General features: G+C 38.7%; 1 protein-coding gene across 2 annotated transcripts; it reads right to left on the bottom strand.

Moving 5' to 3' along the window:
- Nucleotides 1-352: 352 nt before the first annotated feature.
- Nucleotides 353-18,579, bottom strand: LOC107768730 (lipase-like PAD4). Of its 2 annotated transcripts, none has more exons than XM_075234228.1 (4): nt 18,292-18,579; nt 17,856-18,174; nt 1,580-2,248; nt 353-1,350 (listed from the first exon to the last, which is right to left on the bottom strand). In XM_075234228.1, the coding sequence occupies exons 1-4, from the start codon at nt 18,309-18,311 to the stop codon at nt 538-540; spliced, it is 1,821 nt and encodes a 606-aa protein (XP_075090329.1). In that variant the 5' UTR covers nt 18,312-18,579; the 3' UTR covers nt 353-537. The 2 variants fall into 2 exon arrangements, with proteins under 2 accessions (XP_075090329.1, XP_075090330.1); XM_075234229.1 differs by having other exon boundaries at nt 18,288-18,454.
- Nucleotides 18,580-21,209: the final 2,630 nt, after the last annotated feature.

Below are 21,209 nucleotides of genomic sequence, written 5' to 3'. Positions count from 1 at the left end.
CGATTGTCTTTGATAGTTATGAATTCGAACTCGTGACGTTCTTATCCACACATCATGAGTTGTAATCTTAACATTTGATCAAAGACCTAGGCAATTGTATTTGGTGATTATAGTTCCTTGAGTAGTTTAGTTCCTCCTATTTTTGCAAAGATAATGCTATCTAAAGATTATCTAAGTTCACTTTGGGACATGTATAAATTAATTACCAGTTTATCACTAGTGTTAGTAGCTTATATGCCTTTTGTTTTCGTAATATGTGCACTTTCTAACCTCTAAAATTTCTTTCAACTTTTTCATCCAGTGATTATTGACAGTTCCTTAAAATAGATCATCTGGTTATAATTCATATCTGTTTTCCTTGCAAAGATAGATCCTCTTTATATAATTCAGGCCCACTTTTGATACTGATGTGTTTACATTAAGATTGGAGGTAAGACTTAGAATAGATATTTCAGTTGAGCTTCTTTATTACTACTATGTAGAGATAAGGTGGATCTGATGCCCTAACTGGATCCACAAACTTCAAGCAATATTTATCTAAGGAACCATTTCACCCTCAGGAATTCCAGGAAAGTGAGCTTGCACCAGCTGTAACTGAGATTGGAATTCCTTCCATTCCTCTATAAACAATGTGTAGCTTGAGTTTTTGGCCAAAACATCTTTTGAAACCTCCTTATTTTCAATCAATCTCCTAGCATATTGATCAAACTTAGTGATATCTTCCAACATCTTGACAAAATTTCTGGCATCAGCCTCAGCTCTGACTTTAATCAGCCTGTCTCTTGCCTCCTCAACCTTAGCCCAAAAGCATGAATCTTGTGTCGAACTCGCGAACCTGCTCCTTGCAGCAGTAGTATGATCTGTGCCATTCTCAACCTCTCCGTCATTCCACCACGTATCGAAAATCTTGTACCTTCTCTCCCGACCGTGCTGCATATAGTGGCCTTTCACACGATGCATCCCACTCCTGTAGTACTCTGCAATATCGAGTGGCTCTACGAGGAGTTTGTAGAATTGAGAAGCATTTACCCACTTTGCACGCTTATGAAAATCATAGGGGAGTTGATTCTTTTCCCACTTGTCAATCACAGAATCCCAAAACTTAGCAAGTCTGATCCTGTTCATATTGACCTTAAAGTCCCTTTTCGAGGCACCTCGTTGCTTGTACGAATCGTAATATCCCATTTGATCACTAGATTTATCACATGATGCTTTATACCACTCTATCTGTGCTCTTAGTGGATTGATCTTGGATAAATCAATTGCAAGGTTGGCACTATTATGGTTGCGAGTTCGACCTGACTTTTTTGCCTCTTTCAGGGCCTTCTTAGCATCTTCTGAATTCAATTCCTGTTTGTCAAGTAGAAGCAAAATCAGAGAATGAGAACCAACATAGAGATGAACCATGTGAAAACTAGAATCAACGATACGAGAGCAATTTTCATCCCTTTAGAGCAATGTACGAGTATCAATACATGTGATATAGTACCAATACAGCATACATTGCTCTCGTGTGATGAAAATTGCTCTGCAACATTACTAGCATATGAAATTAGTCAATATAAATGTCTGACATTACATGAGAAGCTATTCCTAATGACTCCAGCGCCAATGTTATCCCTGCTTCATAGCTTGCCTCAGGTAGATTGCCTCCCACGAAGCATCTACTCTCTATAAATTGCCAATGAACTTTCTGAATAAAATGCGTGTAACCAAGATGATCGTCGAGGCTAGAACTTGGTGAACCATTCAGTAACGTCAAGTAAAGCAACTTTACGATAAGCATCCCATTATCGACACAAACTGCACCCATGTTGGTGCAGAACAAGTAGCTCCCAAAGGGCCAAAATGAACTCTTACATTCACCTTTCGATATAACTTCAAGAGAAGCCAGCACAATGCGGAATAGCAGAGTCTTGTTTTCCTCAGATAAGTGAAAAATAAACTGGAAAGAACATGAAGATGAAGCCAGTGGAATGAGTGGAGTAGGAGAAGGGGCAAAGAGCAGTCTTGGCACTATATCATGCTGTGAAACCACATGGCAAAAATGTCCAGCCCATCTTTCTTGAAGAATGGCTTGGGAATAGGACTCATTGCCAAGCATTGGGGAGCCAAAGGTAATGCAAATTACTGAACAAACAGTTTGCAGGTGGGAGAGAAGCCAAAGAGCTAAGAGGGAAGCAATTGCTCCTCCAACCGAGTGTCCTGTTATGACTAGTGACTTGGTCGTGTTCATTATTTCTACCATCTGCATATTTTCAAGAGAAGAAATGTGACAGAATTTCTTTGAGGGAAAATTCAAGAAAATAAAAACCGAGAAAAAGCTTTTAATTTGTAGGTAATTTTATGAAGAGAAACAATTTTAGAAATTATTAGATCTTGTATTGTTTTCAGATTTCTTAAACATTTCGAGAAATTCATTAATTTCGTCATATCAACTTTTTTCAAATGATTATCCTTCTCTTTTATTTTTTTCAATTTTCAGTTGATCATTAAGTTTTAAGAGATACTTTACGAAAGAGCTTTAAGTTTTAGTACCATTTAAAATAATCTCTCTCAACTTACCAACTTACCATGATTAAGTGATCAAAAGAGGTGGAACACATGATAATTACCCATAGTTAAGTGATAGAAATTTATGTCCAACCATGTCACGCATCTAGTCGTTTGGTGCAAATATTACCAAGTGCACATGTGCTTTTACCCACATTTTACTCCTGGCGAAAAATTATGTATTTGGAGTGATGAATAAGACTAACTCAACCTATGATAGTCTTGTTCATAGTAAATTTTTTTACTAGTGCGCTATTTTCGCATTTGCAAATTAAATAAACAATTACTTAAAGAGAAACGTCAAAAGATTTTGAAAGATTATAGTAAGTTATAACATTATAATATGATCAACACATTCCTAAATGACTTAATATATTTGACTATATCATATATATGACGCATAGTTTACGTTTAAAACTTTTCTCTAATAACTAATACTAATGAATACACTCAAATATTTTCCTGAAAGGAATTATTGAGTGTTTAAGTAGTGAAATATCTTTATCACATTAATTGCAAGGTATTCTATTGTTGAATTTTTATTAAATTTCGTACACATGTTGTTAAATTATGAAATTAATTATTAGTGAGTCAAATGTGTTTGAACATTTCTCTAGAAGAAAACTTATAGCGGGAGAAAAAGTATAAATGACACGGGTAGGCCACTTTTTATTCTGCTTTTTATTGTTCAGCCATCATTTGAAATTAATTTGAAAAATACAAGTTTTCAGTCATAGATACCTTTCTGTCCTTGTCTTTTTCATCAGTTGAAACAAAGCGATAGAGACCACTTCATTATTTTCGTTACTGTCCTGGAGTTCCAAAATTTAAGATGTGAAACTCTAACACAACGTGTTAGAAACTCCTGTATGCTCCGCTCTAGCACAGTTCGAACTTCTAGAAAAAAAACTCGAGCACACTATGGAGCATGAGTAGTACTCCGTAAAAGTTATTGGTCTTGGATTTTTACTTTTATAAGTCCGAACTCCAAGAATTTCACTTTTATATTAGTACCAGTTTACCACCTAGGAAATCACCCCCATTATTTTGAAATCGTTCGATCGTAAATAACCGATAAACTTGAAGTGTTAATATTTTTAAGTGTTGAAACTGATTTTTTAAAATAAGGATTTACATGTTTGGATAGACGTGCTGAAACTGATAATAAGCAATTGATGTGTTCGATAGAAAAATGCTGATAAGTTATTCTTTTATTAAAATGATTAAAATATCCTTTAAAACTTTTAAAAAGATTATAAATTAAAAAGTATCTCTGTAAAGAAAAAGATGAACAACAAATATGGAATGAAAAGAATGTTAGAAAATTTATTTTGGGAAAAATATTTTGTGAATTAAAAAATATTATTAAGGAAAAACTAATAAAAGCCTAAATCAAACTAAAAGTGTTTTTTTTAGCTAAAAACCATAAGTTAGGAGTGACCAACTTATGGTTGATAGCTGATTTTAGCTTATAAGCACTTAACTTATAAACACTTTTGATGTTTACCAAACGCGTAGATAAGCCACTTATAAACCAATTTTATCACACTGTCTTCCATTCCAACTTAAACAAGTGAAACTTCATCACACTGTCTTGGAGTTTGAACAATGTGAATTGTGGCAATTCAAACTCCAGCGAATTTTTTGTATGTTTTTTCTTGTTTTAACTATGGCCTCGGGGTTTCATATTAAAGACGGCTAAAGTTTGGGTAAATTTTATGGGTGGTTATTCAATTTTGTATTTATTACTTAAAAGTCACATTTCTTTCTTTTGTTACATAAAAATCATTCAATTTTGTGTTCATTACTCAAAAATCACTTTTCTTTCTTTTATTACACAAAAATTATTTTACTATGCTCTAATTATCACAATAGTCACTTTGACCAGATTTTACAAACCTTTCACCCGAAAAATCTATTATGCCCTTGACATTATAAATCCTCCCATTTATGCAACACCTTCTATATTATATACTATATAATATACTTTCACCCAGATATTTTACTTATAATTAAAATAACTTAATATTATTTTATTTATTATTTTTTATAATATATTCGTACATTAAATTTTTTATTAACATTAATTTTTAAAATATATAAGTAGCATTATTAAATTTGTAGGTAACATTGCCGTGAATAAATCTCAAATCCACGTTCTTAACCATGCTTAATGAAATATTTTTAATAAAAATTATAAAATCAAAGCTCATTGATTTATCAGCCAAACCATACCCATTAATCCAATAAATAAAATACTTACATTTAGCACAATGACACATCGGATTAATACTTTCAAATAAATAATATTAACAGATAAAGTTTTAAAAACTTAATATTAAACACAAATATCTTTGAAACTTTTTCTAAAATTCTTATTAACTATAAAAAAAAACTATCATTTGTTAAAAAAAATCTATTTTTATTATTTTAAATAAATATTTAAAAAATATATATTTTGTTATAATTTTTATATTTAAAATATGTCATGTTTGAATATGGTTAAACAAATTGAGTGCCATGAAAAAAATTAAATGTATGGATATATTGTAAAAATAATAAATAAAATAATTTAAAGTTATTTTAATTATAAGTAAAATACCTAGGTACAAATATATAGTATATAATATAGGAGGTATTACATAAATGAGAGGATTTATAATATCAAGGATATAATAGAATTTTTAAGTAAAAGTATTATAAAATCTGACCAATGTGACTTATGGGATAAATAGAGCAAATTAAAATGATTTTTGTATAACAAAAGAAAGAAAAATGATCTTTGAGTAATGAACACAAAGTTGAATGATTTTTACGTAACAAAAAGAAGAAAAATGACTTTTGTGTAATGAACACAAAATTGAATGACCACCCAAGAAAATTAATGATAAAGTTTGAATAGTTTTGAAATGGTGGCTAAATACTGATTAGTTGTCTGAAAAATTGCTTTTTGTCCATTTTTCCGGAAAAAAGAAACTCACCCCTTAACAATATAAACGTTAAATTCGAGAAAAACTTTATGCAGAACGACTAACAAAGGATTGTAGGGTTTGATGTGACTTGAATGGTTCATTTAATCAAATAATGCACATGGAATCTACTTTGGACGACATAAAATGGTTGTTGAAAAGCTCGGTCTTTGCTTTGTCAATTTCACAGAATTCTGAAAGAAAATAAATAAATAAATAAACAAATTAGTATTAAAATACAAGAATGTGATGTTGACTTATATTGTGGTTCATTGAATCAAATGATGAAAGGAACAGTATAGAGTGTGTGAAAGTTCTAAAAAATCTAGACGAGAATAATTTTTGTTTTTTTCCCAGGAAAAATACACTTTGTTTTAGTATTAAATAATTTTTTTATATTTTTTAAATCTTCAAACTTCTACGGTTCCATATCCTAGTCAAAAGTCAAGAGTCGATTATGATGCACATGGAGATTTTTATAATTTTTTTAGTTCTGGAACTTATTCATTCTGGTAAAAGCTTTTCTTGTTACGACGGACATGGAACTAAAAAATTAATCTTCCTCTTTTCACCCAAATTAAATTTCTACCTTCAGTAGCAGTATGTATGCTTGATAATTGTTATTCTATTTCACATTAAAGTTCTTTTGCTTACTTTTGTAGATACAATATAAGAAATGTCGAAATTTTGAGTTACTTTATTTTGTCGAAGGAAAATGTGGCAGAATCATATGTTAGTAATTTTTAGCTTCCTTTTTTATTAATAAAAAAACAGGTCTTCGAAACAGTATACACTATCATTCATATACCTCATTTGTGAGATTATACTAGTTTGTTATTATTGTTATTGTTGTTACCAAGAGTATTTCGTAACTTTTTGTAAGCATTATTCTACGGAATTTTTAATTATCACAGAAAGTGAATGGAGGGAGTAAAATATCCGTTATTGCACTTTTTTTCCTTAAAAAAAGAAAGAAATTTAAAGTGTTATCCAGAGTGCTAAAGGTAGATCACAACAAGCACAAATCTTCAAGATTATATGGATGGAGAGGAATTAAGTGATTTCTGAAAAGAAGAGTCGAAACTAGGAAGACATTGCAAGGGAAACTACCAATATTTGTAATATTAGAGCAGGTCTGAGGGACAAGACCATTGTATACGGTTGAAATAGATTTCAGTCTTGACATGTCCGGTATGGTTCGAAGGGTGATGTATCGAAATAAGATCCCGAAGGGGGCACGAACTAACCTCAAACCCGAGGAGGCCGGTCCGTGTCGAGATCGATATCATAATCAAACTCGAACAAGAATCGAACCATGACGCGGGTAGACCTATCGTGCTGATAATCCAAAAACCAACCAACATTGACCTGGAATCAATTCGAGGGCTCGAACCAGGATCGGGCTCGAACCAAGATCACAAGTTCGAGCTGAAATCAAGCTCAAACCAAAATCGAGGATTCTAAGCAAGATCGAGCTCGCAGACAAAAACCGTTGCAATCCCACAAGAGGGAATCTTGGCAGAAATTATGGAAAAACTGACTTATCATGGGTCTCCCACTGAATGTTTATTTTATTATGCTTGGAGCCGAATCCCTCCACTATAAAAGGGCTTGGTTATCATTTCTGTAAGGGACATATATTTTTTCTGAGATTTACATTATATTGAAAGTATTATATTCCTCTACAAGAAAGAGTGGCTATTCTACTTTCTTAGATTGATTCTATTTGTTAAAACCTAAGGTTCACTTTTCTTGATTGCCTTGTCTAGATTACATTCTCTCCAATCTATATTCACATTTTATTTATCCTTGCATTTTGTATTAAGTTGCACCACATATCTTCGAAACTGCGTATAAATTTAACTCTATCTATTTTTCGGGTAAACAGTTTGGCGCCCACCGTGGGGCCGAGGATAACAGTGGTCACTTGATACAAATCTAAAAACAAATACGCCATTGTACCTCGCACTTATTTCCGAAAACATCTTCAATTCAGGGTCAGCTACGAATAGCCACCGATCGAATGGCTTCACCGACCGATTACGAAGTCGTCCTTCAAGATGAAACCAACAACTTGGCACCACCCGAGGCTCGAATCAAAGTACCCGAGATTCGAGCCGAAGTACCACTGGATGTCAATTCACAAATTGCTTTGGAAGCGAACCAGCGTTCCGAACCGAAAAGAAGCATTCAGGGCGGTGCTCGATCCGTAGCCCAAGACACCCAAAGCCTAGGGAAAATCGGGGCCAGCTTACGCATGATCTTCGAGATGTTGCAAGTAGCGATAGCTCAGCTACAGAGCCAAACTCGCGCACAAAGCAGACCGGTTTCCAATCCACTTCGAGAAGTCACCCCAGAACAGAACCTGCCGTAGTGAAATCTAACAAGCAAGAATCGGGGACTACTCCCGAAATTACTAAATTGCTCGAGGAACTCACAAAACGAGTCGAAGCCAACGACAAGAGGGTGAAAACGTACAATGCCAGGGTCGACCAAATCCCAGGGGCTCCACCAATGATAAAAGGCTTGATTCAAAAAAATTCAAACAAAAGCCTTTTCCGTCGAGTGCGGCACCGAAGCCAATCCCCAAAAAATTCTGTATGCCTGAAATTCCCAAATATAACGGTACGACCGATCCTAACGAACATGTAACCTCTATGTGCCATAAAAGGCAACGATTTGGAAGACGATGAGATCGAATCCGTGCTGTTGAAAAAGTTCGGGGAGACCTTTCGAAAGGAGCTATGATCCGGTGCCACAATTTACCGCCGAATTCAATCGATTCTTTTGCCATGTTAGTAGATTCATTCGGAAAATCACATGCTAGTCCCATAAAGGTTGCAACGAGAAAATCAGACCTCTTCAAAGTAAAGCAAAGGCAGGGAGAAATGCTGAGGGAATTCGTATCCCGATTTCAAATGGAACGCATGGAATTACCCCCGGTCACAGACGACTGGGCCGTACAATCTTTCACCCAAGGGTTGAACGAGCTAAGTTCGACAGCATCACATCGGCTGAAACAAAATTTGATCGAGTATCCAGCGGTAACTTGGGCAGATGTGCACAACCGATATCAATCGAAAATTAGGGTCGAGGATGATCAGTCGGGGGCTCTGTACGGACCTGTTCATCAGAACAAGACAGTTATTAATCAAAAGCAGATCGACAGAGAACAAAGGTCGAACAGAGACCGATATCGATCATACGTCGCAGATCGGGTGAACAACGGTTCAGCACGCAACACAGTTCGGAACAATCAAAGAATTGATCGAGGACAAAATTCTCGGGGGCTTATGAGTAAGAGCGGCTTCGATAAATATACTGAGCCTATAGAAGCACCTCAATTATCAGAATATAACTTCAGCGTTGGTGCATCCGCTCTCGTGTCGGCCATCGGACGCATCGAAGACACTAAATGGCCTCGAGCAATGCAGACCGATCTTGCCCGAAGAAATCCCAATCAAACGTGTGAATATCATGGTACCCATGGCCACAGAATGGAAGATTGCAAGCAACTAAGAGAGGAAATAGCTCGCCTATTTAACAAAGGGCACCTTCGGGAGTTTCTGAGTGATAGGGCAAGGAGCCATTTTAGAAGTAGGGATTTCAGCAAGCAAAACGAGCAAGAAGAACCACAGCACGTTATCCACATGATCATCGGTGGCATCGATACCCCCCGGGGACCAATGCTTAAACGCACTAAAACATCGATGGTGAGGGAAAAGCGATCTCGGACTCAAGATTACACACCCATAGGGACTCTGTCCTTTGGTGATGAAGATGCAGAGGGGGTCATCCAACCTCACAACGATCCGCTGGTAATATCTGTACTCGTAAATAAAACTAAAATTAAGCATGTGTTAATCAATCCAGGTAGCTAGGCCAATATCATCCGATTGAAGGTAGTGGAGCAGCTCGGCCTGCAGGATCAGATCGTACCTGCAACTCTGGTCCTAAACGGGTTCAATATGGCATGCGAAACCACCAAAGGTGAGATAGTCCTACCAATAAACGTGGCCGGAACCATCCAGGAAACAAAGTTTCACTTGATCGAAGGCGATATGAGATATAACGCCCTTTTCGGAAGGCCATGGATCCATAACATGAGAGCTGTGCCTTCGACCCTACACTAGGCCCTCAAATACCCGACGTCGGGAGGTGTCAAAATGGTGTACGGAGAACAACCAGCCGCGAAAGAAATGTTCGCCATCGACGAAGCTAAACCAGTGTCCTCACTTTCACCGATAAAAGGATCGGGGCCGGAAGGAGAACGGGACACCAAATAGCAATCACAGACATCGGCTTCAACCCAGCCAGACAATCAGAAAATCGAAGAGGATGGAGACCAAAGGGTCCCTCGATCTTTCGTGATTCCCGATGACTCTGATGCCACAAAATCGATGATCGAGGAGCTAGAGCTAGTCATATTAATCGAGCGCCGGCCCAAGCGAAAGGTATACTTGGGAACGGGGTTGAGCCCTGAACTCAGGAAGAAACTCGTTCAATTTCTTATCAATAACATCGATTGTTTTGCCTGGTCCCATTTAGATATAACAGGGATTCCGCCGGACATAACGACGTATCAACTAAGTTTGGACCCCAGGTTCAGACCGGTGAAGCAAAAAAGAAAACCCCAGTCCGATAGAAAGAACGCATTCATAAAGGACGAGGTAACCAAACTTCTCAAAATAGGGTCCATTCGGGAGGTAAAATATCCCGAATGGTTAGCCAACGTAGTTGTAGTCCCTAAAAAAGGGGACAAACTTAGAATGTGCGTGGACTATAAGGATTTGAACAAAGCATGCCACAAAGATTCCTTTCCGTTGCCCAATATCGATCGCATGATCGATGCCACGGACGGCTACGAGATTCTCACTTTTCTCGATGCTTATTCCGGGTATAATCAAATACAGATGAACCCGGAGGACCAGGAAAAAACCTCATTTGTCACCAAATATGGAACGTATTGTTATAATGTGATGCCCTTCGGCCTAAAAAACGCAGGGGCCACTTACCAACGCCTAGTGAATAAAATGTTCGAAGAACAAATAGGAAAATCAATGGAAGTTTATATTGATGACATGTTAGTCAAGTCCTTGCGTGCAGAGGACCATTTAATTCATTTGCAGGAAATGTTCGAGATTTTGAGGAAATACAAAATGAAGCTCAACCCCGAAAAATGTGCCTTCGGAGTCGGTTTGGGCAAGTTCCTCGGCTTCATGGTATCACATCGGGGAATAGAGATTAACCCCAATAAAATCAAGGTCGTTGAAGACATCGTCATTGTAGACAACGTGAAGGCCGTACAAAGGCTAACGGGTCGGATCGCCGCCTTAAGCCGGTTCATCTCAAGATCATCTGATCGAAGTCATAAATTTTTCTCTCTACTAAAAAAGAAGAACGATTTTTCTTGGACCCCGGAGTGCCAACAAGAATTAGAAGAACTAAAGCGATATCTTTCAAGCGCACCACTGCTTCACACTCCAAAAACAGACGAGAAACTTTGTTTGTACTTGGCAGTATCGGAAGTCGCCATAAGCGGTGTCCTAGTTCGAGAGGAGCAAGGTATGCAATTCTCCGTTTATTATACGAGTCAAACCTTAGGAGAGGTGGAAACTAGATATCCGCTCCTAGAAAGGTTGGTGCTTTCACTGATAAGCGCCTCGAGGATGTTAAGGCCATACTTTCAATGTCATCCCATATGTGTATTGTCCACTTACCCGCTTCGTAATATTTTGCACAAACCCGAGTTATCAGGCCGATTGGCTAAATGGGCCGTCGAACTCAGTGGGTACGATATCGAATATCAACCCCGCACGACCATCAAGTCTCAAATTTTAGCAGACTTCGTGGCCGATTTCACACCAGCCCTCGTACCCGAAGTCGAAAAAGAACTGTTGAAATCGGGTACATCATCGGGGGTATAGATCTTTTTTACGGGCGGGGCTTCGAACGTAAAGGGGTCCGGGCTAGGCATAGTTTTGAAACCACCCACGGGTGGCATTATTAGGCAATTTATTAAAACTATCAGATTGACTAACAACGAGGCCGAGTATGAAGCCATGATTGCAGGTCTCAAGCTAGCTAGAAACTTGGGAGCAGAAGTCATTGAAGCGAATTTCGACTCCTTGCTGGTGGTGAGTCAAGTAAACAACACCTTTGAAGTTTGAGAAGGTAGAATGCAGAGGTATTTAGATAAACTGCTTATCACTTTGCGCCATTTCAAACAATGGACTTTACGGCATATACCACGGGAACAGAATAATGAGGCCGACGCGCTGGTGAATTTGGGGTCGTCGGTCGAGGTAGATGATATGGGCTCGGGGAATGCTGTTCAACTTTCGAGATCGGTAATCGAAGAAGGTCACGCCGAAATAAATTCTACAAGCTTAACCTGGGATTGGAGAAACAAGTATATTGAATATTTGAAAAGCGGAAAACTCCCTTTTGACCATAAAGATTCCAAAACCCTACGGACCAAAGCTGCTCGATTCACTCTGGCTTCAGACGGAACACTGTACCGAAGAACGTTCAATGGACCATTGGCGGTATGCTTGGGTCCATGGGATGTCGATTACGTCCTACGGGAAGTGCATGAGGGTACTTGAGGGAATCACTCTGGAGCCGACACATTAGTTCAAAAAATAATCAGAGCAGGGTATAATTGGATCGATATGGGCAAAGATACGAAGGAATTTGTTCGTAAATGTGATAAATGTCAAAGGTTCGCACCAATGATTCACCATCCCGGAGAACAACTCCACTCGGTCCTATCCCCGTGGCCAATCATGAAATGGGGAATGGACATCGTCGGCCCTCTGTCATCGACCCCAGGTAAAGTCAAATTCATTTTGTTTATGACTGACTATTTTTCTAAATGGGTTGAAGCGCAAGCGTTCGAGAAAATAAGAGAGAAAGAAGTTATAGACTTTATTTGGGATCATATCATATGCCGATTCGGGATACCCGCCGAAATAGTATGTGACAATGGAAAACAATTCGTTGGCGGCAAAGTAACAAGATTCCTCGAAAACCACAAGATAAGAAGGATATTGTCGACGCCATACCACCCCAGTGGGAATGGGCAGGTCGAATCAACAAATAAAACTGTCATTCAAAACTTAAAGAAGAGGTTGAACGACGCTAAAGGGAGATGGATAGAAATCCTGCCTAAAGTCCTTTGGGCATATCAGACAACGTCAAAATCCAGTACGGGGGCGACCCCGTTCTCCTTAGTATATGGATCCGAAGCATTGATACCAGTCGAGGTTGGTGAACCCAGTGCCAGATTTCGATTCGCGATGGAAGAATCAAATAACGAGGCTATGAATATAAGCCTCAAACTATCGGACGAAAGGCGAGAAGTTGCCCTCGTCCGAATGGCCGCCCAAAAGCAGCGAATCGAAAGATATTATAATCGAAGAACCAAGCTCCGCCATTTCAAGCCTGGGGACTTAGTGTTGAGAAAAATTACCATCAATACCCGAAATCCGAATGAAGGGAAGCTAGGACCGAATTGGGAGGACCATATCAGGTACTCGAGGACATTGGAAAGGGGTCGTATAGGATTGGCTTTATAAACGGCAAACAGTTATCAAGCAGCTGGAATGTATCACATCTAAAACGGTACTACTGTTAAGGTACAACCTTTCCATATTCGTTTATATCTCGAAACTGACCCCTGCAGAAGTCCGAACAAGGGACGGATCTCTCGCCAGAAAGCACGTGTTGCACTCTTTTTCCCTTAGACCGGCTTTTATCCCAAATGAATTTTTTGGCAAGGTTTTTAATGAGGCAACCATTGGTCGTGCATCATTTATAACAATATCCGAGGTCCCGCAAGAAAATTATTTCACAGCAACAGGGTCCGAATAGGAAAATTGTAAAGAGACAAATGGTCGAAGCGAACCATGCTCATATAGATTGGCCCGAACCCAGGCGTGTAATAACGTGCGAAGAATTAAGATACAATTCGACCGCTAAGCCTACAGGCTACATTAATTCGAGTTCGAATCATTCACTCGACCAAGCCTACGGGCTATTTTTATTTCAAGTTTGAGCAAACACTCACTCGACCATTAAGCCTACGGGCTACATTAATTCGAGTTCGAATCATTCACTCGACCAAGCCTACGGGCTATTTTTTTTTTTGAGTTCGAGCAAACACTCACTCGACCATTAAGCCTACGGGCTACATTAATTCGAGTTCGAATCGTTCACTCGACCAAGCCTACGGGCTATTTTTTTTATTTCGAGTTCGAGCAAACACTCACTCGACCATTAAGCCTACGGGCTATATTAATTCGAGTTCGAATCATTCACTCGACCAAGCCTACGGGCTATTTTTTATTTCGAGTTCGAGCAAACGTTCGCTCGACCATTAAAGCCTACGGGCTACATTAATTCGAGTTCGAATCAAACATTCGACTAAGCCTACAGGCTACATTAATTCGAGTTCGAATCATTCACTCGACCAAGCCTACGGGCTATTTTTATTTCAAGTTCGAGCAAACACTCACTCCACCATTAAGCCTACGGGCTACATTAATTCGAGTTCGAATCATTCACTCGACCAAGCCTACGGGCTATTTTTATTTCAAGTTTGAGCAAACACTCACTCGACCATTAAGCCTACGGGCTACATTAATTCGAGTTCGAATCATTCACTCGACCAAGCCTACGAACTATTTTTATTTCGAGTTCGAGCAAACACTCACTCGATCATTAAGCCTACATGCTACATTAATTCGAGTTCGAATCGTTCACTCGACCAAGCCTACGGGCTATTTTTTTATTTCGAGTTCTAGAAAACACTCACTCGACCATTAAGCCTACGGGCTACATTAATTCGAGTTCGAATCATTCACTCGACCAAGCTTATGGGCTATTTTTTATTTCGAGTTCGAGCAAACACTCGCTCGACCATTAAAGCCTACGGGCTACATTAATTCGTGTTCGAATCAAACACTCGACTAAGCCTACGGGCTACATTAATTCGAGTTCGAATCATTCACTCGACTAAGCCTACGGGCTATATTTTTGAGTCCGAGCAAACACTCGCTCGATCATCACGCCCACGGGCTATATTTCTTCAAGATCGAATCATTGACAACTAATAAGCCTAAAGGGCTACATTGCCCCAAGTTTGAGTAAACGCTCGCTCGGTTGCAGAGACTACGAGGTCCAAATTTGATTAAGTGGTTTAAAACATTGTGGAAACATTCATAAGGCTAATAAAGTCCTCGCAAAATAGGAAACAAAAACAGAAGCATGTCGGCGAAGGGGGAGATATGCCTATACACAAATTTATCTGCATGGGTGATTACAACGTAAAAACTAAGAACTAAATTTCTCGACCGGGAGCGGTCTCTTCTTTATCAGGTTCGCCCCCATTTTCGGATCCGCTCTTGCTCCCATCGTCGTCGTCATCACCATCAGAAACCAGAGCTTCAGCATCAGCTTCGAGTGTTTTTGCCCTTTTATCTCTTCTGCGAGATCGAAGCCGCGAGCATGAATCTCCTCGAGAGTTTCCCTTCTGGATCGGCACTTAGCAAGTTCGGCGACCCAATGCGCTCGGCTATCGGCGGATTCGGCTGCCTCTCTTGCCTGGACTTGGGCAGCTTCAGCATCGGCTTGATAGACGGCCACGAGCACATCAGCATCGGCCTTTGCCTTTTCAGCATCGGATTCGGCCTTGGCGAGCACAGAGGACAACCGAGCCTCAAGCTCCTCTATTCTTCTTGCTTGAACCATGCCTTTTTCCTTCATTTTCTGAAGTTGGGTTTCAGACGACGATAACTGGGCTCGAGCAGTCTCTTTTTCTGCAGCAAAGCGGTCCATACTTTCTTTCCACCGCAAGGATTCCATCCTTATCACGTCGACCTCCTCACAAAGCTTCCCTATCATCTCGATTTTTTGCTGCAGTTGTGAGACCGAAATGTTAGCTATCGTTCCGGTATCAAACCCATAGATTTGAAAAAGTATCATTACCTGCTCAGACAAATCATTCTGATCTCGATAAGCCTTGGCCAGCTCAGCCCCTAAGGAAAGTCTAAGGGAGTTCCTCTCATCAGTAGCGCGGTGTAGGTCAGTCGCGTATCGATGCAGCTCATTCTAGGAACGAGAACATTGTTCTCGATGGACTGGCGCAACCTACAAAGAAACAAGAAGCGAAGTTAACGAAAAATGAACATAAAGGCAGTACCAACAAAACGATTTTTAAAGGCTCACCTGATTCAAAGCCTGCCGCAATCCGTGAAAAAGATCTGATTTATCACCGGCACCAGCAACATCCTCGATACCAGTAAACAAGTCACGAAATGGATCTTCTTCATCGTGAAGCCTGTCTAGATCGAGGGCTCCCAGAGCTTGAGCTTCCCGAATTACCCCTGCGGAAAAAGCGGAAAAGGTAGGCAAATCCTCGATCGCTGCTGCCCCAAGTGACTCGCTTGGAGCGTTCCCCTCGGCTTAGAGGGGTTCGAGGGGCTCTTCGATTGTAACCCCTGCCGGTTGACTCCGATGAGAGGCGTCTTCGACATCCGATAGTTCTGGGACTCTACATGAATCTTTCTCCGGTATATCTTCAGTTCGAGGCGGAGCCCCATAGAGCATCATCGATCCAGCCGGCGATGAAGCATCGGTGTCTCTCTTCGTTCTGACCGCCAGCGCGGACGGAGCCCCATAGAGCATCATCGATCCAGCCGGCGATGAAGCATCGGTGGCTCTCTTCGTTCTGACCGCCAGCGCGGACTCATTGTCCTCTTCTTCTTCTTCTTCTTCTTCTTTTTCATTTTCATCCCTTAGACGCAAAACGGATTACACGATCAAAGGAATGACATTCTTGTTCAGCTTACGGTAAGGGTTATTTATAGGTTCAAACGATGGCGGTTCAGTATCAGCAGTGGCCGACCACCGCCTGACATGCATTAAATGCCTTGAAAGACTAAACCGATGGGACAACTACCAAATGCGTCATGGTCGAACCCGATGGAAACGACAAGATATAATCCGATCGAGCCGTTGAAAATCATATCGTTTCTCGCCATATTCTTTCTGAGAAACGAGGGGACTATCTGTATACGGTCGAAATAGATTTCAGCCTTGGCATGTACGGTATGATTCGAAGGGTGATGTATCGAAGTAAGATCCCGAAGGGGGCACGAACTAACCTCAAACTCGGGGAGGCCGGTCCGTGTCGAGATCAATATCATAATCAAACTCGAACAAGAATCAAACCATGACGCGGGTAGACCTATCGTGCTGATAATCCAAAGACCAACCAACATTGACCTGGAATCAATTCGAGGGCTCGAACCAGGATCGGGCTCGAATCAAGATCACAAGTTCGAGCCGAAATCAAGCTCGAACCAAAATCGAGGATTCTAAGCAAGATCGAGCTCGCAGACAAAAGCCGTTGCAATCCCACTAGAGGGAATCTTGGTAGAAATTATGGAAAAACTGACTTATCATGGGTCTCCCACTGAATGTTTATTTTATTATGCTTGGAGCCGAATCCCTCAACTATAAAAGGGCTTGGTTATCATTTCTGTAAGGGATATATATTTTTTCTGAGATTTACATTATATTGAAAGTATTATATTCCTCTACAAGAAAGAGTGGCTATTCTAGTTTCTTAGGTTGATTCTATTTGTTAAAACCTAAGGTTCACTGTTCTTGATTGCCTTGTCTAGATTACATTCTCTCCAATATATATTCACATTTTATTTATCCTTGCATTTTGTATTAAGTTGCACCATATATCTTTGGAATTGCGTATAAATTCAACTCTATCTATTTTTCGGGTAAACAACCATGTTACAAAACTTTATGTTCTAGAGATAGATTATATTTTCTAGAAGTGTATAGGTCTGATTGTTTTTTCTTGTACTTGTTAGATAGCTAACTGTGTTATTAGTCTAGCTATAGGTTTGTAAATTTCAAAGGTGATTAATACAAAAGTTAGTTACCAAAAAAAAATAAAAAAATATTAATATATGAAAATGGAAAAATCCAATCCATGTCATAACATTATTTTTAATCCATTAAAATTGAATCGGTATATTCTCAATATGTATACCAAAAAATGAACCACCCTCAAATGGGGTCAAGTTATATTTGTTCAGTTGACTACGTATTGATACGATTAACTAAGTATTTGGCCGTCTGCGCAATTGTTCATGACCATTATGGAAACCTATAGTATGGAGATACATTAGTTACAATTTAGGATTAATTAAAACCACAGGAGAGTTTTGATCATGAAAATGGTTATGGAATTAAGTAATATATATATATATGAGTTATATATGGAGATACTTACATAAATAAACTGACCTGATTACGGAAGAAATTGTCTGTGTAAACTGATAGGAAAAGATGCAATAATCCGGCATGGACCATGGGCGGATTATCCGGCCCATCCATGCACAAGCCAGAAAATAGTTCATCCGGCAGCGGCACCAAATTCCGGCAACTTTGGTCGACTCCGGCGGCCAATTTGATGCCGGAGAACGCGACGTATGCTGTCCCACCAACTTTAATCACGGCGAAGTGGCTATCCATCGAGGCATCGGCGACGCCGCAAGCCTTCCAAGACTCCTCCAGCAACGGCGTCGACGCCACAAAAGCTGCCAACGTCTCGCTCGACTCGAACCTGCAGCCATCATAATAAGTTTTCTTTAGTTGACTGAATTTATTATAAAAACAATTCTATAAGTCCAATTACTATAGTTATGGGTTAGTGGAAAATTAAAGATTGGTGTTTACTTACGATGAAGCTTCCGATTCCATTGCTTACGAATTATCAAAGTTTATGTGAGAAAAGAGTTTGAGGCAAAGTTGCTAACCGTAAAGATTTGAGGAATTAAAGGATATTTATGTATTAGTCTTTGAGATTTTGACATTTGTGCGTGAATGTTACTCTGCGTGTGTATTGTGCGCGTGCTGTCGCGCAATCAGTCCGTCCCATCATGAGGAAAATGAGTGAATGATAATTCTTTGAACTTGACATCCTGAAGTGTAAGGTACGTAGCAACTTTCATCTATTTCATATTTCTCTAATTAATAATAACTTCCATTTTCGATTAAATATTCTCTTCTGCAACATCTACCATTAAGAGGTCGTTTGATTGAGCGTATTAGAATAAAGCAGAGATTAGTAATGCAGAAATTAATTTTTATATCGTTTGATGTGACGTATTAAAAATTAAAATGCTTACAAAACGTCTTTCATATTCTTTAATTTTAAGAGACTTTAAAGATAATTTTATCTTTAATCATGCTAGTGCATGCATTAATAACCTTGGTATTATTAATATCATGGTTTGCTATGTATTAGTTATACACAGGATAATACCAAATAGATTGTATAACTAATATTTGTATTAGTAATATATAGGTTGAAAAAATGTATCAACCAAGGGATTAGTAATACCAAAAATTAATGTATGCATTATTTTTCTCGAATACATCCTATCAAACGACACCCCTAAGGATATTTACGGAATGTTAAAAAAAAATTCTAAATTGAGAATTGAATCAAATTAATAACCCGATAATATTTTGATTGATTTCGTTTTGGTTTTGAATTTTAAAAACTGGCAAATTTGATTTGGTGTTGGTTTAAGCAAAAACTGATCAAAAAATCAAACCACACTGACTATAACGATATATATTTAAAACTTAACACACACACACACACACACACACACACACACACACACATATATATATATATATATATATATATATATATATATATATATATATATATATATATATATATATATATATAATATTTTTAAAATTTTATTGGTACATATTAATCATTTGTATTTTTGGTTTATAGTAGGGCTGTTTAAGGGGAGGGTACTGGGTCATTAAGGTTAAGGGTACGGGGAGGGTAAGAGTAAGTGGAGGATTTCTTAAGGGTACTTTTCTTAACGGTATTTAAGGTTGAGGATTAAGGGTATTTTTTTGGGTATCCTATCAGTACCCCTATTGGTCTTAAGGGTACCGATATTTAAGGGTGCGGTACCGATATTTTAGGAGTATTTTAAATTAAAATTTTTAAAAAAGTATATTTAAATACAAACAAGCTTTAATGGATAAAAAAAATTCAAGGCTATGAAATGCCTTTTATTTTATTTTATTCAATGTAAACATTAGATTTCTAATACAAGTTATAAGTATTTATTTGTATTTCAACATTTATAAAAATAAAATTACATATTTCTTTTGAACGATTTATGCAATTTTTCAATAACTTTTCGTGGCTCTTCGGTTGGAATTGGTAGCACTTGTTCGTCTGCATCCCCGCTATCTCCGGTTGATAGTATTTGATTATATGTATCGTCGTCTTCTTGAATTATTTCTGGAAGGCCAAAGTTTCTTCTGAATAAAATGGTAGTCTCCGAGGTGTCTTCTGCCAATGAGTGTCTGTGGTCTCCAAGTTGAAATCGTGATGCACTGAAAGCACTTTCAGAAGCTACCGATGAAGTTTGAATAGTTAGCACATCTCGAGATATTCTGGAAAGAATCGAAAATGATTGTTCGCTCATTCTCCAATATTTTAGCAAGTCTTCATGTCACGACCCCAATTTCCCTCCGTAGGATGTCGTGATAGCACCTAGTCTCTACGACTAGGTAAGCCTAATAAATAATAATAACAACTTAACAGAAACAATTATCAAAATGCTAAAAACAAGCTAAAAAACTTATATAACCTTCCGATGCAAAACATAATCTCAACAATATGCTCCTCAAAACTGGTGGAACTGAGTCATAAGCTCTACAAAGTATAACTAGAATAACTACTACATCGCTGTCCGAAAAAAATACAACAGTAAATGAGAAAAATGGGGAAGGTGACTCCGAGGCCTGCGGACGCCGAGCAGGCATATCTTGACGTCTCTGATAAAGGCAGCTAATAAGTAACCTCTAATGACCGGCACGAGCAGACGTACCTGAATCTGCACAAAATATGCAAAAGCGTAGTATGAGTATACCACAATAGTACCCAGTAAGTATCAAGCCTAACCTCAGTAGAGTAGTGACGAGGCCAGGTCAAGATACCTACTAGGATATAAATAACAATATGAAAATGTAATGCGGATATGTAATGGCAAGTGAAGAAATAACTGATATGAAACAAGATAATAGCATGAACTAGTATCGAAAATCAACAATGGAAATAGCATAACAGAAGCAACTAAAGGGGCTACAATGATCATATACGGACAATAACTATTAGAACAATAAAGAATGAAACAACAAGAAATGTTTTCACCAAAACTCTTTGCAATATGAAATAAACAGCAAGAATCACAACGAGGTACCTCCTCGTGTATAATGAAATCACAACCGTGGTACCGCCTCGTATAATCAAGAATCACAACCGAGGTACCGCCTCGTATTCACATTTCTTAATTTCAATCACAATTTTTCCTTATACCGCCGCGTGAGCCTTACATTTGAAATAGGTTTTGAAAATAATTTTTCCGAAATAGCTACATGCACTTTAGCCCACCTTATGATACCATGTGGCTTCGCGTAGATCCCATACAAGCAACACACACATAAGTCCCACCTTATACCGCCACATGCGCATCAACCCCAATCCTTATATCGCCACATGCGCATCAATATCACATTATAATAACAACTCGCACCACATGTGTTCATATATCA

This window comes from Nicotiana tabacum, chromosome 17 (assembly GCF_000715075.1).
Source record: "Nicotiana tabacum cultivar K326 chromosome 17, ASM71507v2, whole genome shotgun sequence".
NCBI lineage: Eukaryota > Viridiplantae > Streptophyta > Magnoliopsida > Solanales > Solanaceae > Nicotiana > Nicotiana tabacum.
Note: the sequence above shows the minus strand (reverse complement) of the source record. Positions and strands in the feature narration are given on the sequence as shown.

Excerpts from the sequence above, each read along its gene's own strand:
- LOC107768730 (XM_075234228.1), bottom strand. The coding sequence starts at position 18,311 with ATGGAATCGGAAGCTTCATC. Across the intron at positions 2,249-17,855 it reads ACAATTTCTTCCGTAATCAG|ATGGTAGAAATAATGAACAC; the intron begins GTCAGTTTATTT and ends GAAAATATGCAG. Across the intron at positions 1,351-1,579 it reads CATTAGGAATAGCTTCTCAT|GAATTGAATTCAGAAGATGC; the intron begins GTAATGTCAGAC and ends CTTGACAAACAG.